The 27,950-nt window shown below is 52.7% G+C and overlaps 2 protein-coding genes across 2 annotated transcripts; both read left to right on the top strand.

The window, feature by feature from the left end:
• The first annotated feature begins 1,337 nt into the window (after positions 1–1,337).
• Positions 1,338–12,935, top strand: LOC100593993. Its single transcript, XM_012503631.2, has 3 exons — positions 1,338–1,451; positions 2,000–2,177; positions 11,935–12,935. Exons 1-3 carry the CDS (start codon positions 1,338–1,340, stop codon positions 12,063–12,065), a joined length of 423 nt encoding a protein of 140 aa, XP_012359085.1. The 3' UTR covers positions 12,066–12,935.
• HOXB9 (homeobox B9) lies at positions 4,405–27,588 on the top strand. Its single transcript, XM_030807965.1, has 4 exons — positions 4,405–4,415; positions 15,071–15,076; positions 22,430–22,991; positions 25,610–27,588. The coding sequence occupies exons 3-4, from the start codon at positions 22,475–22,477 to the stop codon at positions 25,843–25,845; spliced, it is 753 nt and encodes a 250-aa protein (XP_030663825.1). The 5' UTR covers positions 4,405–4,415; positions 15,071–15,076; positions 22,430–22,474; the 3' UTR covers positions 25,846–27,588.
• The last annotated feature ends 362 nt before the right edge of the window (positions 27,589–27,950 follow it).

Consider the following 27,950-nt stretch of genomic DNA (forward strand, 5'->3'; position numbering starts at 1 on the left):
GGTGAGCCAAGATTGTGCCATTGCACTCCAGCCTGGGTAACAAGAGCGAAACTCTGTCTCAGAAAAAACAAACAAAAAACAAAAACAAAAAAAATTTTGGAAGCAAAATTTAGTTTTGTCATATTTCTATATTCATGTTTACGTGGATATAGAATAAAATTCCCATTTGGATGTATTTTTCTCTCAGCAGTTCAAGCTCAACAGAACCTGCAAATGAGATGAGGCTGCAGAAGCAAAGCATAAGAAGATATATCATGGCTAGGTGCGGTGGCTCACACCTCTAATCCCAGCACTTTGGGAGGCTGAGGCAGGCGGATCACCTGATGTCAGGAGCCGAGACCAGTCTGGCCAACATGGTGAAAACCTGTCTCTACTAAAACTACACAAATTAGCTGGGCGTGGTGGCAGACACCTGTGGTCCCAGCTACTCGGGAGGCTGAAGTGGGAGAATCGCTTGAACTCAGGAGGTGGAGGTTGCAGTGAGCCGAGATTGCACCACTGCACTCCAGCCTGGACGACAGATCAAGACTCCATCTCAAAAAAAAAAAAAAAAAAAAAGACACATCAATCCTAAATCTAAATGTGGTACACACCTAGGAAGACACATCAATCCTAAATGTGGTACACAGCTAATAACAGAGCTTCAAAAATATATGAAGCACCAAAAATGATAGAATTGAAAGGAGAAATGGACAAATCCACAATTATAGTAAGATATTTCAACATTCTCACTTGGTAAAATCACTTGTAAAATCACTCTGCCCATTTTACAGAGGAAAAAACTGAAGCCTAAAAGGAGAAGGGGTGGGGGCTGAAGTCAGTGGCAGAGCCAGGCTTAGGACACAGAGCTCAGGCACACCTCTACATGCCCCCTGGACAACCACCTGCAGGAAGGGACTGGATTGTGAGGGGGTGTCCCCAGTCCCATGCAGATTGAGGAGGAAGCAGGGTCTCAGGGCTGAGATCAGGCAGGGGGGCCACTCCTTAGAGACCAGACAGCCAGGAATGCCACTGTTTGTCATAGTTTCAGTGATTGTAGGGAGGTTAGAACCTCTATTTAGGTCTCAGAAATAAAGAGAAGAGTCTGCAATTCCAGGATAACACGCTAACGAAGGGCCAAAACGCAAAGGCGTCCTGAGGGCTAAGATGGAAAGTGAAACTTTCAAGCTCCTTCTCTAACCTTGGCCAAGGTCGTTCCCTCTGGGTTCATAGAATAGGGAGGAACCCATGTAAGGCACAGAGGACAGAAGAAAGGAGGCAGGTAGAGGGACAACCTTCAGCCTGGTGCAGCCATCCCGGTGGAACAACCCCAGGCAGGAGCCGCTAGGTGTCCGAGGATGGCGGGAAGTCGCTGGGCTGCGGCTGGGGCGGGAGGTGGGCGGAGGAGGGTCCGGCGCTCTCTTTCTCCGGATTCGGAGCCCTACGTGTGGATCAGTCGCCTCCCGCCCAGGGTGTGAGCGCCCCCTCCCCTTCTCAGCCTCCTTCGGCCTTGCCCCTCCCTCTCACATTTCCAACTCCCAAGGATAACTTGTCGCTCGCTTCAGACGCCCATGGCTTCTTTCAGTCCCTGGGACTCGGCTTTCTCCTCTACCTCTTTTGTCTATTTGTGCATTTGATGTTTCTCTGGGCGCGCCCTTGGATCTGCTTGTCTCTTGCCTTTTATATTCTCATATATTCTCTCTCTCTCTCTCTCTCTCCTTCCCTTCCTCCCTCCCTCCCTCTCTCTCTCTTCTCTATCTGTCTCTTCTCTCTCTCCGGCCATCTGGGCGCTGCTCCTCCGCGCCTCTGGCCTCCCCGCGGCGCGACAGGCCCATCTCCTCACCAGCAGCTCTGGGATCCGACGGCGCCGGCGCCGCGGGTGGGGGCAGGTGAGACGGCCGAGCCCCGCCCGGGCAGAGGCAGGAAGCACTCGCGCCAATCCCCCTCCCGGACCCTGTCCTCGCCCGCCACTCACCGGCTCCAGGGGAACGCAGGAGCGTGAGCCCCTTCGCGCCCCCAGCGCCGTTGGCGTCGCGCCCCAGACACAGACACTGCCTCGAGAGGCCTCACAGAGGCGGGGGCAGAGGGCGGCGACCCGGAGCCGCCTCATCCCCCGCCTTGGGCGCCGTCACAGTCCCCAGAAGCCCTGGACTCCTGCAGTCTACGAAGACGCGCGGCGGACGGCATGGTTCCGAGAGGTAGGTGAGGAGGCGGGCGCAGCCCATCCTCTCGCAGCTGGGGACTGCGGCGTGAAAGGCCCCTCTCCAAGCTGGGCAGCCCCGTGGCCCGAGCTTTCAGGACCAACCGCCCGTGGCAGGCGTGGGCTACCCGGGGCCACTGGCTTAACCTTGATCTCCAGACCGAGGCAGCTTCCCGGGTAGGGCCTCGGGGCGCACCCGAAAACGCCTCGGCCTCCTTGTCCGCTCACACCCGACCCTACCTCTCCAAGAGAAGGTGTGTGTATGGGGAAAGGGGGTCACCTCCCCTCGTTCTACCGGAAACCCTGGCTCCCCAGAGCCGAGTGCTCAGTGCCCCGCCCAGCCTGAGGCCCTGCGTCCTGGGCCTCCTGCGTCCTGGGCCTCCTGCTCACAACCCAGGATTCCAGGCGGATGCCGTGAGAGAGGCAAGGGCCAGCTGCCCTGAGCAGCTTTGGGGGTGAGGAATCGCTTGGGATGGAAGAAGGGCCACTTTTCCTAATGGAAATTAGACCAAGAGTTCCAGGCCAATTTCTAGACAGAAGCCCCCAGGTCCCCAAGGTGCAGAATCAGCTCTCCCGCGCGCTGTCTCTCTAGCTGCCTCCTGGCGTGGAGGGGGCAGAATACTTGGGGGAGTCTCTTGCTTTGGATTTTGGGGGCTGCATAGGTTTCCTTCCCCTCTGGACTGTGAGCAGCCTCCTGCCTGAGAGAGCGTGTATCTGAATCTAAGGAATGCCAGAAGCCGCCATCTTATTTGAAACTCACACTCACAAAAACGGGGCATGTGCATTTTTGTGGAGGCGCCTGTTGTTTATGGGAGTGGGCAGAGGGCATCCAAAGGATTTCAAACTGTATGGACTGACTCATGGGTCAATACAAAAATTATTCGCCTTTGAAAAGGCATGTAAAGAAAAGCAAGCATTAAGGGGTGCGCATCGTGCATCGTGGGTATTGTGGAGTCTGAGAGGAATTAGTAACCCGCAGGAGTAGGCTAGGAATCTTATATGACAGCAACTGTGCCTCTCGGAGTAGTTAAGCACCGTTTAAAGATTGAGGATTTATACAGACATGCGAAAGAGACGTGAAATTATGTGCTCCCAACTGTGCTCAATAATAAAGGCAGTAGAAGGAAAATTCATATTTTCATCTATATGCCTCCCCCCTCCCAAAGTAGAACATTGCATGGTATATTTCACATATTCCACATACCAGAGGCGGAATGTGCAGCTGACTGCCCAGGACTGTGCTTTCCAATACAAATGGAAGCACAAAGATGCCTAATGGAGAAGACTTGAGTGAAAGTTCTCTTTTCTCAGTGCACTTCCCTAACCCTTTGAGGAAGCAAGTCGGGGGGGCCTTTCCTGATAGGATCTTCCCTCCAAATCCCCTTTTGGAGCTGCAGCTCGTCTCTTTCCCTAAAGTCTGGCGCACTTGGTTCCAAGTCCCCATTTCTCCAGTCCAGAAGGGATGAAGCCTCCTTCACCCCAAACATATAGCCCTTGGCTCGCCGGGAGGAGAATTGCTCACCTTCTGCGGTGGTTTAGAACACCACCCTACACAGGGATACACATACACAGTGCCCCAGAGGAAATGCAAAGAAAGGCTTTGCTAGTCCAAGCAAGGTGTTGTGGGAGACCTCAGAGACCCTTGGAAAGAGCCTCACTCTCCACACTGCAACTTGAAAGACCCAGGACATCCCTCCCACCCCCAGGACAGACAGGGTTCTCACCACCTGGGAACGCACAGAGCCCGTGAAGACAGGAGGATCTGTTGGGCTGGGAACTTCACATCCCACCCACCCTGCCTCCAACTTCTTTTTTTTTCTGGCCAAATTAAAAGTCAAGCTTAAAGTGCTGTTGGGTTCGAGAGTTTCATTGTTTTAGTCTATTGGCTCCTCTCCCTTGTTTTCTTCTCCCTCATCTCCCTTTTACTCCCAGGTTTTGCCCATTTTTTTCTCTCTCCAAACAGAAAATCTGTGGATTTTCTGGGCTTGAACGGAAGGAATGAGGAGGGAAAGGAGGGAATATTTGACCTATCCAGGCAGCACTCAGAGCTGTAATTGACACCAAGTCATCCTAGTAGACCTTGTCCTCACAGGCTTAGAGGATATTTGATTCCACAATCCCCCACCAGCACCCCAAGATCCAGTGGTACCTCCTTCCTCCTTGGGGCTTCTGCAGTTTTCAAAAATGGGAGAAATAAAAAATGCCATCATTATTCCAGTGACCAGGTGTGGAGGGAGTCAGCAGTTTGGCCAGAGGCCTGGTCTCAGAGAAAGGAGTCCTGAGGGCTGGGGGGTTGGGGCAAGGCCTAGGGCCGACTTGGTTCTGACCCTGCCTGCCAGTGGGGAATCTTGGGCTCTTCACCAAGTAAAGGCAAGATCAAGGGACTGGAGGTCTGAGTCCCTCTCTTGCCTAACCGCCCCAAGGGCCCCAGAAACTACTCTGGGCCAAAAATCAGGAATAGTTGAAAGAAAGAAACAAATACTGAAAACACCCAGATTTATAATCTGCTTAGACACCCAAACTCATCCTTAAAGCAGTAAATAAAATTTATCTCCTTGACTGCCTTGCAACTTTCCACTCAGTTTGGCAATGTGTAGATGGGACCAGCTTGAATTTCAGAGCTTGGGGGTCCAGCACCCAATGTCTAGAGAGCTAGATCTGGGGCCTCTCACCCCCTTTCCTCATATACCTCCTCTTGCTTCCTTCCCCTCCCAGGGCTTCTCAGAAAGTGACAGCTGACTTCCTTTTAGAACTGTGAAATCCCACAATTTCGAGGATTTCAAATTCCTTGAACTTCAGGTTGAGAGCTATTTGGATTAATCAGAGAAGTTTGTGTCTGGAAAATGATGCCAGATTTAGCCAGAAAACTAAAAGACGAAATGCGGGTCTTTACTTTTTTTTTCCTTTAGCTGATCTCAGTGCTTACCAGGTCAATCTTCACCTTTAAAAACAGCCTGGTGGCAGTGTTTCTTTGCCACCACTGTCTGTAAAGCAAAGGGCAAAAGCATCTCAGGGCTTTTAGTTGGGCCGGGAATTCAAATGTCTCCTTTCTCAAGAAGATGCAAAAGTGGCCACCCTCAGCCCATTTGCCGTCCTTACCTCCTCTGCCCTTTCCCCAGCTGCAGTTATAGGAATAATGGCCTTTAACTTGCAGAGATCATTAAGGCCAAAACCCCTACTCCTTCCCATTGCTCCTCTTGGGGCCGTCTGAGTCGCTTCCTCCACAGCCCTCCTCTTTGAAGTACTCCCTAGTACTGTTAAAGGCCGAATTTCGGCTGGAGAGAAGATGGGGGCTTAGTCCAAAATAACCTAGATATTAAGTAATAGTAATGATTTTTTAAAAGGTAACTACGAACTCTCAAGCCTCGACTACCCAGTAAAGTTCCTCCTTAAATTGTCGCCGGCGCTGGGTGCAGACACGCAAGGACTGGCAAGAACGCCAGAAACTTCTTTAAGGAGAGAGAAGTCAGTGCCCAAATTCCTCATGCTTTAAAGCCATATAAGAGGAGAGAGTCCAAATTTTTACTCGTTAAACCTCCTCTTACCTCTTCCTCAGATCCGTTCACTCCTTGGTCCAGGGACCGGAGCTCCTGGGCTTCGAGGTGAACCAGAGGGAACGTGGCTGCCCGCGGCAACCTTTTCGCTTCAGGGCTCCTCCTGGGGGCTGAGTGGTCCCCTTTGCCTTGCTATTCCCGCTGCGGCTCCTGGGGGGACAGCTCCGTGGGACCAGGTCTCTAGGGGGTGGAGGGTCGCGGAAGTCCTGACCAGGGGTTGGAGACCGCTGCGTTCCTCCGCTGTGGACCTGCCTGGGACTGCGTGGAATGGACCAAGCCCTCCGTCTAGGATTCCCTAGTGCTCGACGGTGCGCACTCAGCAGTGCTTCGCTAGAGATCTGCACCTGTGTACCGGGGCTGGGCGCAGAGTGAAGATCTCCGTGCAAGCTGCTGACCGGCTCGGCGACTGCCTCCCTCCTGTGAGCAGGAGAACAGGAAGTCTGCCCGACAGGGAGGTGGCCGGGCGGGAGCGGCAGAGTCGGCGTTGAGAGGAGAGTCAGCTGCACCTCGGGATTCCGCGCGCCTTCAACTCCCTCTCGCGGACAGCCCAGCCGCGGGTTGGCGCCGCCGCAGTGATGGAACCTGGGGAGGGCCTAGCTTAGAGTCCCAGCAGTCCGGAGGAGGGGGCCAGAGCAGAGGATTAGGAACGGGGCTTTCATACCCAGCCTAGGCGCCCGGAAGCGGCACTTAAGGGAAGGGAGGCCGCAATTACAAAGGTGCGCCCTCCGACGCCTCAGCGTCAAGGGCCTGTAGATTCACAACCTCCTCTGTCGGCGATGGGGGAAGATGAGGTGGGATAGGGAGCTGTGGCCAGCCACCAGCGCAGGGAGTGGCTCTAAACGCTGACCCAACGCCTCGCGGATAGACCGAGCCCGAGGTGGGGCTCACCCTTACCGAGTGAGCATCTTCTTTCCAATTTGCTGCTCAGAGAGGGAGTGGGTCCTAGTCTCTGGATCTCAGCGCTCCCAACGAATTCGCTGCTCCTAACGAACGGTTCATCTGCTCTCTCCTGGCCGCCTGCGCCAGCGCCGCTCACCCACTTTTCCAGCCCTGGATTTCCTCTCCCCGGATGCGACCTTCCTTCCCACAATTAACAAATGATCTAGCGAAACCCCGCCAGGTCCCCGGCAGAGAAGCACCTCCATCTGCCCGAACCAACCAATTAATCAGAGCATCAAGGAGCCTGAGGAGTTGTAATTGGGTGGTTTGGGACGAGGGGGCGCTGAGGAGGTCATTAACCTCCCGGTAAAGATGGGGAACGGAGACGCGCCTGGCCGCCTCTGCCGCCCCTGCGGCCGCTGTAGGCTCTTCTTAGTACGCGGGTTTTGGCCACTCCACCTGCCTGCTGCTCTCCAGTTCCCGCCTCCAGTCCAGCTATTTCACTTCTCTCTTTGTCATTCTCCGTCTTTTCTCTGGCAGCCGTCCAGGGCCCCTTTCTTTGTGCCTACTTCTGTCTACCTGTCCAGCTGCCTCTTGCACCCTTTTTGTGGCCCAGCGGCCAAGAATACTCAAAGGTCATGGCTGTTGGCCCCCGCTGATGATCTCTGGGCTCCCGGGTCTCAGACAGTTCCTCAGGGCTGGCTGGAAATGGTGGGATCTGGAGATTTGGACACTATACCCATTCCCCAAGAGAAGGGCATTTGCAAAGGGGAAGTGTTTCCTGAAACGTTCAATTCTCTTTCGGTATGAGATAGCTTTGGACAAGGTGGCAAATGGAGGAGGGTCCAGGCCCCAGTGGATAAAAGCTCCATATTAATTTGATTAGAGACACAGAGACCTTGCATACTCCTTGTCTGCACAGGCAAATACGGAGGAGGTAGTGATTGGGTGTTGTGGCCTGACTGGTCTCAGTCCAAGAGTCCCCAGCACCTGTGACCTGGTACCTGGTGTTCCAGGAGGTCCAGGTAAGAGTATCTGTTCTACCTTGTGGAACAATAAATTGTTTGTCCTTTTGATTTGTCTTGTCAGATACCCAAGTCTATTACAATGCCTCCCTCTGCATTACATTTTTGGTTGGTTGTATAAGAATGGTGGATAAGAGGTTCTTAACATTTTGGGGGGCCACTCCCTGATATGATAATTTAAATTTTGATGAACAATATTGATTCCCCTCTACCCAGGAAAAAAATGCACTTATGTAGTACTCACCAAATCCCACAATTTCAGAGAGTTTCAGACTCCTCAGACACCTAGTTAACAACTACAATTTGGATAGATCAAAGGAGCTGGTGTCTGGGAAATGCTGAGGCCAAATATAGTCAGTTTACGAAGGTCTTCACCCTTTGTCTTGGCTGACATCTCCATTTTGCCAGGCCAGCCTTCACCTTTAAAAACACTCCGGTGGCAGTGTCCTCTCCCCACCATTACCTGTAGGGTCTGGGCTCCCAGTGGGAGTCAGTCTTTCCTTCCCAGCAGCTGGGAGCCTGAGAACGTGCGAAGAGCTTTGCTGGGGAAAGCTGATCTTGGACTGGCCAGCAGTTGGACCAGCAATGGAAGGAAATCAGGCTTAAGCAGCTTCCCAGGGACTAAAAACCATACCAGAACTCCTGGAAGGGAAGACTATCTGGAAACAGTCTCCTAACTAAAGCTGTCTATAAGTCAAGCAAACGTGGATTGGGCAATAGAATGTTCTTTTGTGTCCCTTATTGACTCACTTATTCCATTTCCTCGGGGACCCCAGCTCTACTTGGGGCTGATTTAGCCAAGGTTAGAGGCTGGGGAATACCAAATGCTGGACTTAAAGGAGAAGGATTTGCTCCCTAATATTTTAGTAATCTTGTTTGTAAGAGATAAACAGCATGTGACCCCTGACTATCCTGGGGGACCTCTTGATTACGCCCATCCTCATGTGTTGTGGCCTGTTTAGACACAGAGTGTAAAGAAGGACTTAGCTCTTCTTTCCCAGCCTATTAAGTTTCCTGGCCATCTCCCCACGTGTGTGAATTGACCAAGCTAGATCTCCCAGGAGAAAAATTAGGCTTCTTTGGGGTCTGGGAAGTAAAGAAACTTCCTTTTTCAAGGACTATGTTAAGACAGATTAGGAGAACTGGAAATTATCTGGCTAATTGTACCCTCCGCCTCCATACATACTTACACTCCAAACCCAGGCCCTCCTGGCTGCTCCTCAGTTGTCTATACGTTTCAAACAAATGTGACTTGGCACAGGAAAGACTCCAACTCATTTCTAGTTGCCCTTCTCTGCGCTGCACAACCACCACCCACCTGCCCAGCAGTTCGAGGCTGTGACAAGAAGCCAATGGTTGGCTAATAGTATTCAGACCCCTGCCTGAAAATACAAAGAAAAAAAATAAACAATTCTCTTCTTGGGACAGCTTAAACTGGATAATCCTGGCTGTGAAAACCTGACCTAAATGCTTTCAATCAGAGCAGAAGAAATATATGCTCATTCGCTCCCTACTTTACTAATTAAAGAAAGCTAATTGGTGTTCTCAGAAACTTCCGACTGAGGGTCAGGAGCGTCTAGCCATCTCTTTGCCTGCCCCACCCCTCCCTGCACTGGGCCATCTGCACCATGGAGTTGGCCTTTTTCTGATAGACAATTGGAAGGGGGTGCTCCCGACCTTCTGGCTCCGCCCCTGCACTAGGACTTTGGCCCTGAAAAGGCAGTGCTGCTATTGGCCAGAAGTTCTTGCCCAGCAGGCTTGTCCCTCTTCTTGTGTCCTGGACTTGTTTCTAGGAGCCAAGACCTCTTGCTGGCTGCCACATCAGCACTGCCAACTGGTGGGGTGCAGCCCTGCTGAAGCCCCAGAGCTCAGCCCAGTGCTGGGCACACAGTAGGCTCTCAGGAAATGATTGCTGAATGTGGAATGAAAGTCCCCAGCAGGCAAAAGCCTGTGACTTCTGTTAGTGGGGCGGTGGTCCTCTGGGGCGAGTGCATGGAGAACTTCAAGGCCTGGTATTTGTCAAGTGTTTCTCAGATGTTCTGTTTAACTCCAGCTTCCTGGCCCCCTATTTCTTGTCTACCCATTTTCTAAGGCAGCAAAGGGAAAGAACTCCTTGAAAAGCCAAGGGAATATAAGCCACCACTTCTCAGACCTTTCCCCTATGAGATCCAGATACTTCAGGCTAAAGGGAGTTTGAACCTGAAATGAGCCAGATAATTGCCCCAATTCTCTGTACCTTATTGAAGAGGTAGTTACAGGCCAAGGGGTCCAAGGGGCCTCGCTTTTATAGACATTGCTTTAAGTCAAAAGAATACATTATACATATACAGCTGAGACACACACCCTCCGTCCTAGGCTGACTCTCTGTGAACAAAGCAGGTTTCCTCCTTGCCACTCACCCTCACCCCCCATTCCGCTTCCTCCCTCCTCTTTTCTCTTCTTCCTCCTCCTTATTAGTAGTTACTATTTACTAAATGCTGCCTGTGCACCTGGTATTGTGCTAAATGCTAGACACATAGTACATCATAGTACATTAATTAATCCTTACATCAGCTTTAAGAGTTAAGACACCAGATTTTACAGATGCAGATACTAAGTTGCTTTTCAAGCATGAAGCGTGTGTGTGTGTGTGTGTGTGTGTGTGAGAGAGAGAGAGAGACAGAGAGAGAGAGAGATAGAGGCAGATCTGAGTGCTTAAGTGTTATACAGATAGAAATAAAGAAAATTGAGAATGTGGAGATCTTAAAGTTTTGAAATATAGAATGCTTTAATAGGATGCAGATAATTCCTCCTGCCCTAAAGTGAACAAAGAAGTGAGGCAATTAACTGGCTAATTCCAAGACCCAAATGCTTTCCCTTGAAATGGGCAGATAATGAGGCTGACAGTATGTTCGCAGTTGAATTCGCCTGATGTTGCTCCATTTTTTTCCCTAACTTTAGCGAATCCATTGGGCAATCACAGTGAGATGCACAGACGTCGCCCCGGACGTGCACATATTCACACACGCACTCACACACAGGAATGCTGACGCACACAGACCCGACTTTATTGTGCCTCTACAGTCTTTTATGACTCAGCCTCCAGAATGAAAATAGAAGTTGGAGCGAAATAATGTGTCCGAGGGTGCAGCTGCTCCAGATGTGCGCTGGGTAATTAGGCATCCTCAAGAGCTCCTGCCCAGCTGGGAAATGCACCTCTTGTGGGACCGCAGACCCCAGCAGGCGCCTCATCATAGTCTGCCCCATAGTAGGTGCCTGTCCTTTGCTGCCTGGTCCCAGCAGCCCGTCCCTTCTCTTCTTCCCTTCCTCCTCCGCAGGTGATTCTCTGGCGCCTCTGTTTTAGGTAACTTTGCAGAAATGTCTCTCAGAGGGCTCTGCAGTATAAAATGGCATCTCTGCCACAGGGGAAGGGGAAGAGGGACCCTGGTTTCTCCTATCCTGCTCTTCCTAGGCCCTGGACGTTTCTGAGGGGCTCATTCCAGAACAAGACCTCTCTTTCCTTGCTCCACAAGAATTTAACAAAGAGGTCCTATTTGGGCCAAGAAGGAGAGTGGCCTGACTGGCCCTAACACCCCTAGTTTGGGGGCTGTGGAGCAGTCCTGTTGCTGGCAGCTTCTCTTAGTTGTAGAGCCTCTTTCACAAAGCGTTCGCACTTCACAACTTCCCTTTCCAGTAGGTCTGGGCACCTCGGGGCCTAAGGCACTTGGCCAGGGTCATGCAGCTAGGGAGGTCATAAGTAAGGAGTTGGAATTTCTTGGAAGAGAGGGGGCTGGCTTTGTCCTGGCTCTGAATCCTGGCCCAGCTGTCCCTATATCCGCCTCTAGTTTTCTTATGGGCCTCCTCAAATTTGAAACCCAAGAAACGCCAAACTTCCAACGTAGAAAACACCAAAAAGCTGCCTTTCTGCAGATGAATTTTGCTTATAAGAAAGACACGTTTTGAGGGGGTGAATGGTCGTGGTAATTTGGGGTAAAGAACATTCCACTTGGAATAGAGGGCTCCTCCTCCAGCCCTGCTTCACCGCTTTTAATAGCTGCTCTGATCTTGGGCTGATAACTTAATTCCTTCGGACCTCGGTGTCTTCTTTTGCAAGCTGGGGGAGGGGGTTAAAGATGCTGGCGCTGCCCTCTAGCCGGCTGCTGGGGAGATCAAAGGAGATTCGGGCTGTGGAAGGCTCCCTAGCGTCGGAGATGGAGTTAGGAGGCAAGGGCCAGGGGGTGGGAGCGGATGGGGCCTTGATTAGCTGTGGATTTCTGTCCCAGTGCACTCATTTAACCGTGTTTCTCTTGGTTGGCAGAGGGCGCCAAAGGCGACGTGCCGGCGGCCAGCTCCAGGCCGAGCCCCGAGCGCCTGCAGGAACAGGCCCCTTCACCCGGCGCCGGACGCAGAGCTGCGCGAGAATCTTGTTCAGCGCGGACTCAACGCTAGGGCGCCGCCTAGAGGTTGGTCTCTGTCTCGGCCTCACCCGCCAGGAGACCACAGAGCTGCTTCCCCAGCCGCCCGCCGCCAGAAATTGGACCAAAAAAAAGAAAAAAAAAAAAAAATCCAGCTGGGGTCTAGGAACTTGGCTTCTGGCACCTCTGACTTCTCCGAGACTGTCTCCTCCCTCCCCGCTCGTAATGAACCCTGTGAAGGGAGACGGGCCAGGAAGTCCCAGAAATATTTATTCTTGTGACTCTCACAAAATGGAAAAGGGTCTCAATTTTTGTTTCTTTAAGGATCTTGTGTTCTGCCTCTGTGTCTACACTGCCTCCACTCACCAATCAAATTGTCCAGCCCTCCTCCAGTTACGCTAGAACTCTGCTTTATCTTCAAGGAAGAAAGGGAGTCGGGAGAAGTTACCTCTAAACCCTCCAGCATGGCCATCAATTTTCTGAATAATTTGGAGATCAACATGCTTTTGGAAAAGTGTTTGGAAAACGTTTGGGGGTGAAAAGAAATGTTGCCTAACTGGCCTTTACTCACTGAGTGACCATCATCTCAGCTAGTTAGTGTATGAGTGGCACCAGCACCCCGGCCATGGGTGTCTGTGATGAGCCTCTGAAAGTAGACTTCTCCTTTGGGGAGCCCTCGGAAAGACACAACTGGTATCTATGGGAATGGCTTTGGGGTGTCCTTTGGCACCATACAGATAATTTTATTTTTTTAACTGGAATCCATGGCCTGGGTTCTTGGGATGAGGGTAGGGGGAAGCCACAAAGCCCCTGGAAATGTATGCAAAACATATGGGTGTGCAGGTGCATCATCCTAAGGCTATGGCCTCTTCAGTTTTTCCAAAGAGTCTAAGACTATAAAAGGTTTCCATCTCCTTTCCTCAGCTAGGGAGCCACAGAGACCCAGGCTAGCAATAGGTTGGGAGCCAGCACACCGACCGGCCCCCACCAGGTACCCGGTAGGAGATGGGTAATAACACTCTTGAATGGTCTGGAAATTGCTGGCCCCTCAGTCCTGCCTTCCTCCCAGAGGGAAATCCTGATAGAAGGAGTGACAGCCAGTAGCTGCCATCTGAGTATTTTGAATAAAAATATAACATGATAAAGAGCAAATGAGGGAGGCTGGAGGGGACTCCCCATGCAAATCCTGGATATGAATGTTGGCCAGAAATAAGATACTTCCTGCCCTCCAGCTGTTAAAGAGCTCCCCACTTCCTCCCTTTTGGTGCTAGGAAGGGGCCAGAGGGCACTGCCCCCAAACCACCACTCACCTCTGGAGAGCTGGGGCAGAGTGGGACTGCCTGCAGCAGAGTTAACCCTTCAGAAAATTCAAAACCTGTACTGCCTAGTATTTTCCCTGACCGTTTATTTTTTATCATATTTTTAAAATATCCAGTAGCACTTTGGTGCCTTTTCTTGGGGTTGGGGAGTGGGGTTATCTATGTGTGTATCTATGGGAAGGTGGGTGCCTTCAGTGCACTAAACCCCCTCCTGGGACTGCAGCTGGACCTCACTCCTGTACCTGAACACTCTGCCTGAGCCTGAGCTAATCTTAGCCATCCATTGTGTCTCAAAACTGAACTCGGTAGTGTTTGGGGGGTGAATAACTGTGAGGCAGGATGGAGGACCTTTTGCTCTCCCATCCAGAAGGGCACCTAACCAGGCCCCCGGAGCAGACAAAAGGAGCAGGAAGTCAATCACTTCGCTCCCAGTTCTCTGAAGCCCAAGATGAAAAGGGATTTTCCTTCGTTTTTGTTCGGAGGCCTAGTAGAGAATTTGGATTCCACGAAGTTTTGAAAAAAGTAAACTGTCCAGAGCAGACAAAAACTATGGAAACTTGAGGCCTGGGTAGTAATGGTTTTGTTTGATTTTGAAGCTTTAAAGAAATGAGGAGAAAATGGTGGAGCTCCGCCACGCCGCGTGGCTCTCACTTTCACTCCGAGGAAGACCGACCGGCCCCTAGGGTTTATCCTCTGGGAGCCCCCGGCCCACTCAGCCCCCTTCAGGCCTTGGGAGTCACCCCGAATCTTATCTTCTGTCCCCTTCCAGCAAGTACCCGGCAATAAACGGGCAGGGCTGGGCAAAGGTCTGGCCGCTAGAAACGGAAAAGGAAAGAGAAAAGTAAAGTTAAACAAAAAACAAAAACAAAAAACCCTTGGGTCGGGCGCGGTGGCTTACGCCTGTAATCCCAGCACTTTGGGAGGCCGAGGAGGGTGGATCACAAGGTCAGGAGTTCGAGATCAGCCTGGCCAACATTGTGAAACCCCGTCTCTACTAAAAATACAAAAATTAGCCGGGCGTGGTGGCTGGTGCCTGTAGTTCCAGCTACTTGGGAGGCTGAGGCAGGAGAATCGCTTGAACCGGGAGGCGGAGGTTGCAGTGAGCGGAGATCGCGCCACTGCACTCCAGCCTGGGTGACAGCGGGCAGCGGGACTCTGTCTAAAAAAAAAAAAAAAAAAAAAAAAGAAAGAAAAGAAAAAGAAAATAAAAAACCCGCTTTCAGCGGAAAGATGCAAAAAATGGAGGCCACCGGGCGTGGTTGGGAGAGCCTGGGCTTTCGCAAGGAAGCGGCAGGGAGCCCAGCTCTGCTCTGGCGAGGAGCGGGGAGCCTCATCCCAAGCCCGGCGGGCCGAGCCGATCGTAGGGTCTGCGCGGGGCTCTGTGGATTTTCCGTGTAGGCGGCGGCTTCCAGTCTCTGCCGGGCGCGGGCTAGGTCAGCGCGGACTCTTCAGACAGAAGAGCGCGCCTGGCGGCCGGTTCCGCGGAGGCCAAGGCCCAGGGACCGGGGCTGCTTCTCTCCACGCGGACAAAGTGTGCGGGCAAAGAAAGGGGCCGAGGCGGGTGCTTCTGCCGCTCGTAAATTTGTTTCCCCTTCCTTTTAATCCGCCCCCGACGTCTTTCTTTTCAGGACAGGAGGGGATGTAAACCGTTTGAAGTTCATCAACACAGTGAAGTTTTATTGTATTTCCGGTCCCCAAGATTTATACCCGGGAGGGGGAGCGGGCGGCCAGGCGGACTCCCTCGCTACCTCGGACTTCCCTGCCGGACACGTGGCCACTCGGACCCTCGCTTCTGGGCGAGGGCGGGAGGGAGCCTGGACTGGGCCGCGGCCGCTGGCTCCGCACCTTCCGACGGCCGCGCACTGCCGGCACCGCCGCCACCCAGGTAAGTCCGCCGCCGCCCTCGGCCTGCACAGCCGCGGTTCTGGGATGGGTGCGGGTGTGAGCGTGAGCACCTGTGAGCAGGCGGGTGTCTGGAGAGGCAGAGATGAGGGGCGGGCACATTAGGGGGCCAAGGACCCACACCGAAGGTCAGGAAGGAGGAAGCAAATTTGTTCTCTGCGTTCCAATCTCAGTCCTTAGCCTCTTAGTCCTTATTCTGCGAAGATTCGGAATGAATTGTCTTACCTGGGGCAGCTAGGCCTCTGCAGAGCCAGGGCCCTGGGACATTTTGGGCAGGGTGCCTTCACAGCAACTGTTCAGATCAACCGGCTTTCCCCTCCAAATCCCATTCTTCCTCTGTTTGTTCCCTAGAATTCCCGATACTTTCTGACACTCTGCTTTTCCACCTTTCTCTCTGTCACTTTCTTTCTCAGCACTCTTTTGCCCCACTCTCCTGTCTGCGCCCCAGTCTCAAAGCTGGGGGATGTGTAGGACTTGAAGATCTGGCCTCTCAGAGCTACACTGGGAGGCTGGGTGACCTGGAATACAGGGGCTAGCAGGGTGCTGAGTGTAGATGCACATTCGTATCTGTTTGAAGTTGAGAATTCTTTTTATCTGTGGAGACCTCCAGCTGGGCTGAGAGGCAGAGACTGAGCAGGTATATCAAAGAGGCCCTGCCCAGGCTTGTGCCTGTGTCTAGGGTCTTCTTCTCTGGCCAGGGCTCCTGGAAGGGAGCAAATGTCTCTGGAATCTGAGCTGTCAGGACCGGATCCAAAATGGTTTTGCCTAGAGTCCTGGGTTCAGTTCTTCCGATGTGTTGCTTAGTAGCAACTAGGTTCTTCTGTTGGGGAAGAGGTAGAGGAAAATGAAGTTAAGCCGCTTTTTGGCCCACAAAAAATGGCCACAGGGTTTGCCCCCAGTGAGCCCTTGACCTAGAGCTTGAACTGGAACTGCTGAGTGAATTAGGTAGTTTCATGTTGTTGGGCCTGGGTTTCTGAACACAACAACATTAAACCACCCGATTCACGGCAGTTACTGCTCCTCGCTTAGCTGGAGGAGTTGGGGGAGGGGAGCAGAATCAGGACTGGAGGATCAACCTTGCAAAATGAGGAAGAGGTTTGAGGTCCTTCATCCAGGAGCAACAAGGATGTTCCCCCAGAGAAGAGATCTGGGAAGTGTCTTCCCACTTCTGAATGTTTTTTGTGTGTGTGCGTTAGGAGGCAAAGGGGGATGAGGAGCAGTCAGCTCTCCCGAAGCACCTCCCTGGCCCTGTTGGGCTGTTCAGCCCAACCCAAAGATGGCAGTCAGAACTCCAAGCTTCCAGCCTTAGGGTCTCTGAGCTCTCACCTACATCCAGAACTTTCCAGAGAAATTCTCCCCAATGTCACAAATATTTGATTTCAAAAGAAATGCAGGTAGTTCTTGAGGTTTTTGTAACTCTTTGGGGGCTGGTGCTCCACCTCAGCAGGAAGCTTCAGGTCCTTGAAGAGGGCTCAGTAGGTCTCATTCTGAAAGGGAAACACTGAGAGCTCTTGCAATCTCAGCCTAAAGCCCTCAGGGTCCTGTTGAAGGCCCCCTATGGGACCGGACCTACAGAAATAGGTCAGAAATGTCCTTCCTTTCCTAATCCCTCAGTTGACTTTTTCCTCCCTACCCACCCCAGTGGCCAAAGGCTTCCCACTGGCCTTGGGCTGGGCTGGGGGTACCCATAGGTCCTGAGTGCTACCTCCTTGGAGAGGGGCCTGACTTGCAAGCTAGTGGGGAGCCCAGGTTGTTGGACAATTCAACCCCTACTGATGCAGTGACAGGGATGGAATCAGGGGTTGGGCAGGGCGAGACTCTGATACCCTCTCTGACCTCAGTCCTCTTAAGGCTGCTGGCCCTGTGCCCAGGAAAGGAATAACTAGAAGTGCTGGTGGAAGAAGGGGGACTTTCCAAAGCATAAGCTAACTTTTGTTCCCAAACCTTCCCCCGCCTGCTTGAGGCAGAGGAAATGTGCAAAGGGGCCCGGGAAAGAGGCCCGACCGGATGGGGCTTTGGCGCCAGGCTGACTTGGAGGGCCAGGGGGTCTCTGAACAAGGGGCTTCTGCTAGAGCAGAGGGGCATTAGGGAGACCCACCCCTAGCCTAGGGGAAATGCAGCCTTCAACCCACTGTCCTGATAAGCAAAGGCCAACAACTCTGTCCCTTGGCAGTTTCTCATCCTCTGGTCTGGGTGGAGATGGCCTGGTGTGTCCCTGGGGCCTTATCTCACTTCTCCCTGGGCCTCTCACAAACCTACCCAGTCACTCAGAGCCTGACTGTCTTCCATCCCTGGCGTCCCTTGGCCACCCCCTCCCAGGAAAAGTGCTGTAAAAAGAAAAAAAGGGAATGTTAGAGAGAAAGGAGGAAATAAAGTCTTTGGAAAGCAGAGTTTTACAACAGCCGCAGGTTTTATGGAAGCAATTTCGTAATAACCTTCTACCTGCTCGCCTCCTTTCCGCCTGCCTGCTGCCCACCCCGTTTGGCCTCCTGGATGCCCCCTCCCAAGGAGTCAGCCACCCCCATCGCCTTGGATATCCTTGATGGCTGAGAGTTGGTAAGAAGATTCCTGAGGTCGGCTTGGGCCACTGACCTCTCAGTCCTTCCTTTCACCTCTGACATCCTAGGAGGGAGGTTTGGCAGAAGATTTCGTTACTTCACAATTAAGATCCCCACTTGGGGTGTATGGAAGCACCGAGGTTTGAACCCGAGTATGCAGATTCGATGTGATACCTGTTTTGGAGGCCGTTTTGCATAAAGGGTAAGGATTTTGGGATCTTGTGTCCTTTCCCACTGGGGCAAGTGTCCTCATGCCTCACTCTTTCCCAGAGGGTCTGGACTGTGATCTTGAGTCTGAAGAAATACCTCTGGTGCTTGGGGACATAGATTTGAGGACTTTTCTAATTTTGTTGTACACAGCAGTGCTTTTGCTTGACCTCCACAGTCACTTTCATACTCGGCTCATCTCTGTCCACCTCTGCTTCATAATTCCATGAGACACATGTGCTTATAAGTAACTGTGCCTCCACCCCCGCGCTCATCGCTATCATGAAATAAGCATCACACAATGCACGCCGTCCCTGCGGTCTTGGGTAAGAAACACAGTAAAGGATTTTATGGTCCAACAAAGTAGTCACAAAATTTCGTAACCTCTTCTGGGCCAATTTGAAGCATTTATTTTACCTTCCAGAGAAGCATTTTGGAAAGAAGTTGTCGTAGAATCAATCTAGTGTTAAGTCATATGCATTTGTTTGAGGATACGCTGTATATTTTGCTTGAATACCAAGTCAAGGGACAGTTTTCAAGTGAGACATCTGAATTAGCTAATATTTTATAGCCATAATTCAAGTATACAAATACCCAAGCTTTTGCCTTTTCCATAGGCGTGTGATGGTTATAAAAATGTACACACAACCTTTTGGGTAACTGATCTTCTTACACGAGCAGAATCCTCTATCACTCACAGAGGTTATGCAGACATCCACATATGCACGATTAGATCCTGCATACACGAACGCCGAAGCACAGCAAGTTTCATAGTTGGGCAGATTTATTTATTACATATTCTATATACAGTATAGAGCACAGTGCATTTGCGCACTGTGTTCCCCATACAGAAATATTGATTTGAAATATACATATAGGACACACACATCTATTTACATAAAACACGTGTAAATTTCAGCTAAGCTTATTAATTAAAAACAAACTATTTTTCCCCATTCTCACTTATTGTTTTTCTTTCTTCTCCCATTTCCTTCCCTTCCTCTAGATTTTCTCTCTCTTCTTACTGACAAGGACCCTTTCAAAAGTCACCCCCACAGCATAGGCACTCACCGGCTGGTCGGCCTCTGCTCTTCAAACCTCGGCCTCGCTGTTGGCTGCTCTGGGCCCCAGTGTGGCCAGGAGCTGCCGCTTTTTTCCCTGCTTGCCCTTCTCCAAGCTACCAGCTACTGGCCCCAGCTGTGTTCAGGCGAGGCTGCAGTGCAGGGAATGGCAAAAGGCTGCAAGAGAAGGCAGGGTTTTCCTTCTTTCTGTTTAGGATTGGGGGTGGGGTATGGAGCACTTTTGCTCTCTTAGGATAAAGTGACCCCCACTGAAGCAACCCCTCTACTAAGTGTCTTTGGAAGCTGGGCTCCAGGGGCCACAATCCTGTTTGCTATCCTCCTTCATGGTGGCTACCATTGTCTGGGGAGAAAACAAGGCTTTTTTGGTGGGAGGGAGTCCACACGCTCTCAGCTGACCCTTTAATCATTTGCCAGAGTTGGAGTTGAACTCCAGTTTGGGGAAGCAATGCTTTCCAGAAAGCTTGGCTGGGGTGGGACTCCTTGCTTGGTGCATTTACCTGGAGAGCAAAGAGCTGGGGTGCAGACTACAGGGCTTAGGGGCCAGTTCATTCTCTTTCCTCTGGAGTCATTGCTCCCTGAGAAGACCAAGACCTCCAAAACCTATCATTTTAAAATTGTCTCCACTCTCCAGCTTCTTCATGAGCAAAGGCTAAGTTCCGATCTCAGAAAAGAGGCCTGAGTCGGCTTCTCACCCAGCACGCAGGAGCCAACAGGGAATAAAGGGCAACTCCTCAGGCAGACAGCAACCCACAAACCCAAATCTTGTCTGTCGGGAGAACTCACCCTTGTAGAGCACAAGCCATCAGCCCAAATGTTCTTCTTCCTCTAACTTCTTCCCTAAACTGAGTAGCCCTCTTGACTCCTCTCTTGTTGCAGAGAGGCAGCTGCAAAGTCAGGGCAGGGGAGGGAAGGGGAACCAGGAAGACGGCAGTCAGAGCCCAGTGCCTGCTTTGCTTGGGTCTTAAGGACAGCCCAGCTTTGTGACTTTTCAATAAATAAAAAAACCCCAGTCCATAGTACACATGTCCTTTTAGGCCCTAATTTATATACTACAGAAATCATATACTCAGCCCGCCATGCTTCATAACACCATTATTTATGGCGGGGGAGGGAATCTTTTTTCCTGAAGAGTGTATTTATGACAGGTAAAGCCAACAGCAGACTTCATAGGGCTGGCAAATTGAGAACAGGTGCTTTGCCTTAACTGTGATTCATTCGCTCAGTGCCCAGCTTTTTCGCTGGTGAGTCCGGGGAGCTCCCTCGACTTTCCCAAGCGTCCAACCGCTGCTTGGAAGAATTTGCATCGGATTTTTGTTTCCCCACTTGGGTCTTATGGAAAAGGCAGATCTTCACGCTGTTTGGTTACGGATCTGCCGGGCTGTCACCCTCGGACAGCAGGGGTGGGAAAGGAGGGGGCCGGCTGGGCGCCGGCATTGATCTTTAAAAAATCATTTTGAAATCGCCATAATGTGAAGAAATATGGCGCTTTACCCTCGTATTTCACGTGTAATGACACGAGATGGCTTCATTTGGAAAGAAAAGCGGTTGGGAGTGTGTGCCTGTGTGGGAGGTGATCCGCAGCCTTCTACAAGGCAGAGGGGTAGGTGGCCAAAAAGATACGGCCTCAAGTCAGAGTGGCCCCGCTTTTGCTAAAAGGACCGGGCTGAGGGCATCCTGCCTTATTAGGACTCAGAGTCAAAGAGTTGCCGAGAAATCCACCCCAGTCTACCCCTGAGCCTAACCCGAGGAGAACTGGGTCTGTCCGGGGGTCACACCTCCCCAAGTGCCAGGAGAAGCAACTGCAACTGGAGCAGAAGCTGAGGAGCAGGGGCTGGGAGAGGAGCGAGGAAGCCAGTGGGTGGGCCCCGGGGGAGTCCCTGCGCAGGGCCACAGAGTAGATATATATAAAAAGGGCTATTTGGAAGCTCCAATGAGGGGGTCTGCAGGGGGTAAGGCAGTGAGGGGAAGAGACTGACCATGGGCTCTCTGTCCACACTGGCCTCTATATTGGTGTTTGGAAGTCTCCAGAGCAGGAGTCCCGGGTGACAGGAGCAGTACAGGAGGGCTGAAAACTAAGCCCAGGCTCCTTCCTCTTTGGATGGAAGGGGAGATAACTTGGGACCCCTTCCCTTGCTGACTGGGGATCCTTTCCCAGGCCTCTGCTCTGGTGACACCTCAGGGAAGTGGCCTTAACACTTTCTCCTATTCAGCTCCCTCATCAGGGCAAATTTAGGGGCCTGGGTGGTTATTCAGTGGAGAAAAGGAGAAATGGCTTCCCCCACCCCCCCACCTCACCACCACCATCTTAAATCCATCCTTCTAGCCAAAGTCAGAGAAAGGCCCAATAAATGTAAAGGCGCTCTGGTTCCTTGTATTAAACTCTTTCCTAGGCTCACGTTTCCAGGGCCTGATGGATCCCTTTAACCTCAAGTAGTTTCTAATTTCAGGACAGATAGTGGATTCTTGGACACTCAGCCATTTTATTCACCTCTCTCCTCCTCCCTCAGCTACTGAGGGGTCCAGGGAAGCTCGCAGTCATGTAAATCTCTACAAAGAGTGCAAGGAGAGCCCACTCCAAAGCGGACAACGTCCTAAAATCCCCAACTTTTCCCCTCATCATTTTACTTCATCTCCTGTGGATTGCTGCTGCTGTTGTTGTTTCATAAACATCTTCTGTCAAGGGGACAGAGAAGAGGAAATGAGGGCCTGCGGGGTGGAGGTGGAGGTGTGTGTGGGGGGGCACAGGACCACCTCCTCTTCCAGTATCCTCTCGAGCCTCTCCGGCTGCTCCCCGGGCTGGGGCTCTCTCCCTCCCTCCGCCCTTGCTCTCCCTCCCTCCCCGACCCGCCTGGGGGGAGGGCTCCACAGCCTGCGTCCCTCCCGAGGCAGCCCGCCGCTTCCCTCCGCCTCTCCTCCACCCCCCGCCGCCCCATGTCGAGAACTGCCCCCCTTCCTGCAGCGGGAGGGGGGACAGGGCGGCCGGTAGCTGGGGCTGAGGTTACGTGGCCGCCGGAGCCCTGACGTGATAGCACATTGCATCAGCATAAAACAATCCATCCTCGATATGGAATGCGGTGCGGACGGATGACAGCGAGAGCGCAGCCCCCTCGCCCGATTGATTTATGTCGGAGCTGACGCTTTATCAGGCAGTCGGAAAAACTTTGACCAATCATTTCGCAAGGAGAGCTGAGCCGGGCTGCTCCACTGTACTTTGTTGGCTGAGAAGTTGAGCAGGGGGTGGGGGTGGGAGGGTGGGGGGCTGGGGGGGTCGCGTCCGAAAGCCCTCACACCGGTCCGGGTGCCACCTCTCCCTGCTTGGGCGCCGCCGAGCGAGCGCTTCCCTTCCCCCTGCGAGAGCCCGGATAATGTCTGAGAATGTCCATTTCTGGGACGCTTAGCAGCTATTATGTCGACTCGATCATAAGTCACGAGAGTGAGGACGCGCCTCCAGCCAAGTTTCCTTCTGGCCAGTACGCGAGCCCGCGGCAGCCGGGCCACGCGGAGCACCTGGAGTTCCCCTCGTGCAGCTTCCAGCCCAAAGCGCCGGTGTTCGGCGCCTCCTGGGCGCCGCTGAGCCCGCACGCGTCCGGGAGCCTGCCGTCCGTCTACCACCCTTACATCCAGCCCCAGGGCGTCCCGCCGGCCGAGAGCAGGTACCTCCGCACCTGGCTGGAGCCGGCGCCGCGCGGCGAAGCGGCCCCGGGGCAGGGCCAGGCGGCGGTGAAGGCGGAGCCGCTGCTGGGCGCGCCTGGGGAGCTGCTCAAACAGGGCACGCCCGAGTACAGTTTGGAAACTTCGGCGGGCAGGGAGGCCGTGCTGTCTAATCAAAGACCCGGCTACGGGGACAATAAAATTTGCGAAGGAAGCGAGGACAAAGAGAGGCCGGATCAAAGTAAGTTATAAAAAGTGAGGAAATACCCAGGCCGAAGGCCAGGAGGGGGGGTGGGGAGGGGAAAGGCAATAAACTGCGGACAATGTGAAGGGAAACTGCGGCGATGGCCGGAGAGCGGGCCGGGAGGAGGAGGGGAGAGGAAGGAAAGACGGAGGGAAGGGGAAAGCTGCGTGCTCTAGAAGGGGAGACTGAGGCCGCCAGAGGAGCGCTGCCCCCACTTCTCCAAGTCCTGCGGGGAACAGGGGCTCGGGGATCGACTTGCAGCTCTCTCGGCCCTCTTTTCCCCTCTCTCCCGGAGGCCCCAGCTGAAAGCCCGGCCAGAGACCGGCGACGGCCGGGAGAGGAGCTGGCGGGGTCCGGGGCCAGCGGCCAGCGAGGCCGAGAGCCGGCGAGGGCAAGGGCCGGAGCGCACTGGGCTGCCCGGGACCGTGCGGCTGGCAGAGCTCCCCGCGCCACGCGCAGACCGTAAAAGCCGGCCAAGAGGAAAGGGGAGGGAGCTCATTAGGATTTTATTTGCAATGCAACAGCTCGGCGGAGGATTGTTCCTAGCAGATCTCGCGCTGTAGCCGCGCAGAGTCCGCAACCGGCGACGGGAGGGGCGGGGGAAGCCCAGGACGCGATGACTGAGCCCCCTCCCCGGATGCGCCGGCCCCTCCCCGGGAGCCTTCCCTCCGGTGGCCCCTCTCCTCCTCGGCGTCCTCGCAGGGGCTGCCGCTTCCTTTTCTGCGGTACCCAGCTGCTCTCTGCGGGGCTCCCTAGCCCCCGCCCGGGCTGTCCGCCTCTTGGGGAGTCGGGGAATCGCTTCCGAATATCGGGGCATCTCGAAGGGACCTCGGGGAGAACAGGGGTGGGGGGAAGAGAGGGTTGCAGAGAGGCGGAGAACTTTACCCTTTGTGGGTAGTTTCCCAACACCTCCCACTCCTCAAAAGCACCCTGGCCAGAACGCCAAGTCTGGCTGATTTCCAGGAGGTGCTACTACATGACAAGAGAGGGTTCTCCTATTATTTATTTTTAAGGTTGAGAAGTGCTCATCGGTGAGGGAACTCAGCCGCAAACAATGACTCGCAGGCTGGTGTATCAGGTCCTCGTTTCTTACTCTTTTTGGGAAGTAGGGATTTTTAAGTCTCTCCTTGCCCTGCTAGATTTCCCATTGACTGAGTGGCCCCAGGGCCCTTTAGAGCATCCTTGCCTGCTGGAGAGTAAAGAGCTGCCCCATTCCCTGCAGGGTCCTGTCACCTCCAACCTGCCAGGTGGAATCCTAAGAGTTGGCATTTAGGGAACACATTCTTCCCCAACCCTCCCCGCATGCTCCCAAACAGACCCCCCACCCTAAACCCCCAAACTCTGCCTGAAAAGCCCATTATTGCAAGGCAGCCATTTGGCTAGGATCAATTATTAACAGTTTTTTCCCTCTTTCATATTTAATGAGGCTGCGGGTCCCATCCCAGGCAATCACATTAAGGAAATAGCGCTGCAAATTGGTAAGACACGGTACTTAGTGTAGGATGAACCAAATTTCTTATATAAAAAAATTCAGTGTTTTTCACTTGGGGAGAAGGAATCTAGTAGCTGGTGGCTGTTATTTTTAATTGGCTTAGCTTTATTTGGCAACTTTTTTGAGTTCCGGAGTAGGGGGAGAGAAGGTAAGGAGAAGAGAAGCCTGTATATATTTTTGTTTCCTCTCTTCCACTCAGTTACCTTCTTCTCCCCCCAGCCCCCACATAGGATCGGTTAAGGCTAGGTGTGCTGTGAAGGGCTTCCTTTTACCTCCACATCACCCCTGGCTCCCCACCTTGGGACTGGAGCAATTTTACTCCCTAATTTCCCTGCACTTGTGTTAACCAAACTGAGCTGAGCAGGAGCTGAAAAGGAGAGAGACTATTGCAACCATAAGTTATCTGTGAGCCACCAGCGCTCCCCTGTCCATAAGCTAGAGTTGATAAATGGTTGCAATTGCATTGCGTGTGAATTGGAGTGTGCTGGCTGTTTGTGGCTCTAAGTGCAGACCCATATTCGTGGTGTGTGGTGGTGGCAGAGGGGGAGATTTCTACGCAGACACACATGCCTTCTGCCATGTGGTCAGGAGACACAAGCTTGTTTGTGATCAAGGCAGGGGGTACTGGGACTGGACTGAAGGGCTGAGAGGTCTCTTGGGGTGAAGTGACACCCCAAATTCGGTGACTGAACAGACATCTCACTTCCCCACCCAACTCCCCCTCTCACTTCCTAGAGCCAGGACCCTTCAGGTCAGCCACCCACCCCTAGCCAGCCTGGGGGTGCTGCTGGTGGGACTTCAACCATGCTGAACTCTGACCTGAGTCCTAAGCAGTTTGGACCCAAGTAGAGAAAAATAGAGAGGGAACTTGATGTAGGCAGAGCTTTGGAAGTGCTGAAGAAGCCTGGGCCCACGTTTGCCCCCATCCTTTCCACACAGCGTCTCACCTGGAGGTGTCTATAGCAATGGCTGGCCCATCTGTGACACCCTTCCTGGGAGCTTGAAGGCCCAGGTGGCCTCTTCTCCAATGCAAGATGGGGAGTGGAGACCAAGGGTGTGCCCTCTTGATCTGGGGCCCTTCACCCCCTTCCTTTCTTTGATTCTATCGCTGCTTCTCTTTCAGCCAACCCCTCCGCCAACTGGCTGCACGCTCGCTCTTCCCGGAAAAAGCGCTGTCCCTACACCAAATACCAGACGCTGGAGCTAGAGAAGGAGTTTCTGTTCAATATGTACCTCACCAGGGACCGTAGGCACGAAGTGGCCAGACTCCTCAATCTGAGTGAGAGACAAGTCAAAATCTGGTTTCAGAACCGGCGGATGAAAATGAAGAAAATGAATAAGGAGCAGGGCAAAGAGTAAAGATTAAAGATTACCCCCAGTCCTCCCCAGCTCTTCCCCATCTCACTCTTATTTATGTGACGACTGCAAAGCCAGCGCTGTCTGGGATATATTAAAGTGAATGGGGAAGGGAGTCTCTCTTCCAAGTCCTTTATCTGCACCTAGAGCCTCCCTCCTTTCCTTTGCCCTTACCTGTCTCTCTCTTCTCTCTAGGTGTCAGGAGAAAGTTTTGTTGATTTAGAAGATAGAAGTAGTTGGTTCCTAAGAATGTGATGGGCCACAAGGAAAGAGAGACCCCAGTCAAGCTGCTAGTATGCCCTGTAATTTTTCTGGGAAGTCCTATCCCCTCACTTCCAGCTTGCTGTTTCTTCTCTACACCCACCCAAAAGTCACCCAGGGACACTCCAACTCCACACAGCTCAGCAGACATCCACACGCAGTAATAATGGGGTGAGCTCACTATCACCATTCAGTCAAGTGAAGTGACACTCCAGTTGCAGACCATCGCACACCAAATTTGGCAAAACAGCCCTCAGACCATCAGGCAAGCACGGGTTCTCCCCCTGATGCAAATACCCACCAGGGAGATGTCTAGAGGCAGACTCCTGAGTGAGGTGTTGCAGCCCAAAGCTGCAGCATTGCCATACCATCCCCATGGAGTTGCCAACTATTCTCAGGCCAAAGGCCATGGGGAAGATGGAGCAAACCTAGTCCCCAAACCGGTGGACTAGAAAGTACAAGAAAAGGCAGCACGTGGTTTTATGAAGGTATCTTAGGTGGAGCTACTGCCCACCTCCCACCAACATATACATTTTGTTGTAGGAAATGTTTAATTCCGCATGATGTTTCCCTCTCCTTCCAACAAAAGAAGGTCAAACTGTGGGTCGTAAAGCCTTGACAATGTTGTCCTCCTGTTCATCTGTGCACCACTTGACAGACTGTAGCGTCTCTTGCTCTCGACCGGCCCTGCATTCTTCCGCATCCTCCCTAGCTCTGAAATCAACTCTCTTCGGTCGTATCCACCTTGCACCCGCAAGTCAAGCCGCCGCTTGTAGAAAAAACCCTCCACCCTCCATTCCCCGCTAGGTCAACCCCACTGTAGACAGGAAAGCCAGGCCAGGAGAGTCCGAATGAGAATTTATTGTGAATCGATTCCCAAGCTCCCTTCCGGGACAAGTGGTCTGGGACAGGGAGGAGCAATGGCCCCAGTGCGCAAAACTCTGCGCGTTCCTACGAATCCCTTCGGCTTCTCGACCCACGCAGAGGAGCCCCGGGCCAGGCGGCTCTAGCCCCAGCGCCAGAGGAGACCGGCCCCGGGGCCGGGCTTTGCCTCCTGCTTCATGGGCCTGGATGCAGATCTGCGCGGCTGGTGCGTGCTCGCGCTTCTGGGGAACAGTCCCGCGTGCAAAGGAAAGAGGCAAAATCGCACCTAAGCATCAGATGGAAGCTTACTCTCTGCTTCCGCTCCTCCCCCTGCTCCCCTACTTCTCAGTCCCTTCAATTCGTAGACTCTTGCTCCTGCTTCTCCTGATCCTGCAGGGGGACATTCCAGTAGAAGTTTTTTGCTTTGTCGGTGGCTGTCGTGAAATTGTGCTTGTGTTTCGTGATTTCTTTGGGGGTGATTGTCTCGCCTGTCTTCAGTTGTCGATTATATGGGAGGGTTCTGGGTGGGAGTGGGGAGGGCGAGGGGCCTAGAGCTCTAATTGTTTGTTTTGGAAGAAAAAAAGAAAAAGAACAAAAATATATATCACTCTAGAAAATAAATCTCTCCTGTGTCTTATTCTGTGTTGGCTCTCTGGGCCTGACCATAGGTAGGGATCCCAGTTGTCCGGAGAAAGGCTTGGAAAAAAAAAGATTGCTGAGTCCAGGAGGTTTCTCCTTACACCCTTCACGGCAAGGTCCCCTGCAGAGCTCCCTAGAAGTGGAGCTGAGAGCCAGTCCCAGACCCCAGGTCCCAAGACTACTGGTTAAACTGATCAAGGGCCTTCCAACAGGAGAACTGGAAAACGAGCAGGGAGGGAAGGAAATGTGGGTTGTTTGGAGAGGGGACAGGGTCCGGGGAGCAGTGAGGTCCTGAGACCTCCTCATTGACTTGAGAATAGGAGGGAAGGTTGGTCTTCCTGCAC

This window comes from Nomascus leucogenys, unplaced genomic scaffold, assembly GCF_006542625.1.
Source record: "Nomascus leucogenys isolate Asia unplaced genomic scaffold, Asia_NLE_v1 Super-Scaffold_258, whole genome shotgun sequence".
NCBI lineage: Eukaryota > Metazoa > Chordata > Mammalia > Primates > Hylobatidae > Nomascus > Nomascus leucogenys.

Excerpts from the sequence above, each read along its gene's own strand:
- LOC100593993 (XM_012503631.2), top strand. The coding sequence starts at position 1,338 with ATGGCGGGAAGTCGCTGGGCTGCGGCTGGGGCGGGAGGTGGGCGGAGG. Across the intron at positions 1,452-1,999 it reads TCAGTCGCCTCCCGCCCAGG|CGCCGTTGGCGTCGCGCCCC; the intron begins GTGTGAGCGCCC and ends TCGCGCCCCCAG. Across the intron at positions 2,178-11,934 it reads GGACGGCATGGTTCCGAGAG|AGGGCGCCAAAGGCGACGTG; the intron begins GTAGGTGAGGAG and ends CTTGGTTGGCAG.
- HOXB9 (XM_030807965.1), top strand. The coding sequence starts at position 22,475 with ATGTCCATTTCTGGGACGCTTAGCAGCTATTATGTCGACTCGATCATA. Across the intron at positions 22,992-25,609 it reads CAAAGAGAGGCCGGATCAAA|CCAACCCCTCCGCCAACTGG; the intron begins GTAAGTTATAAA and ends CTTCTCTTTCAG.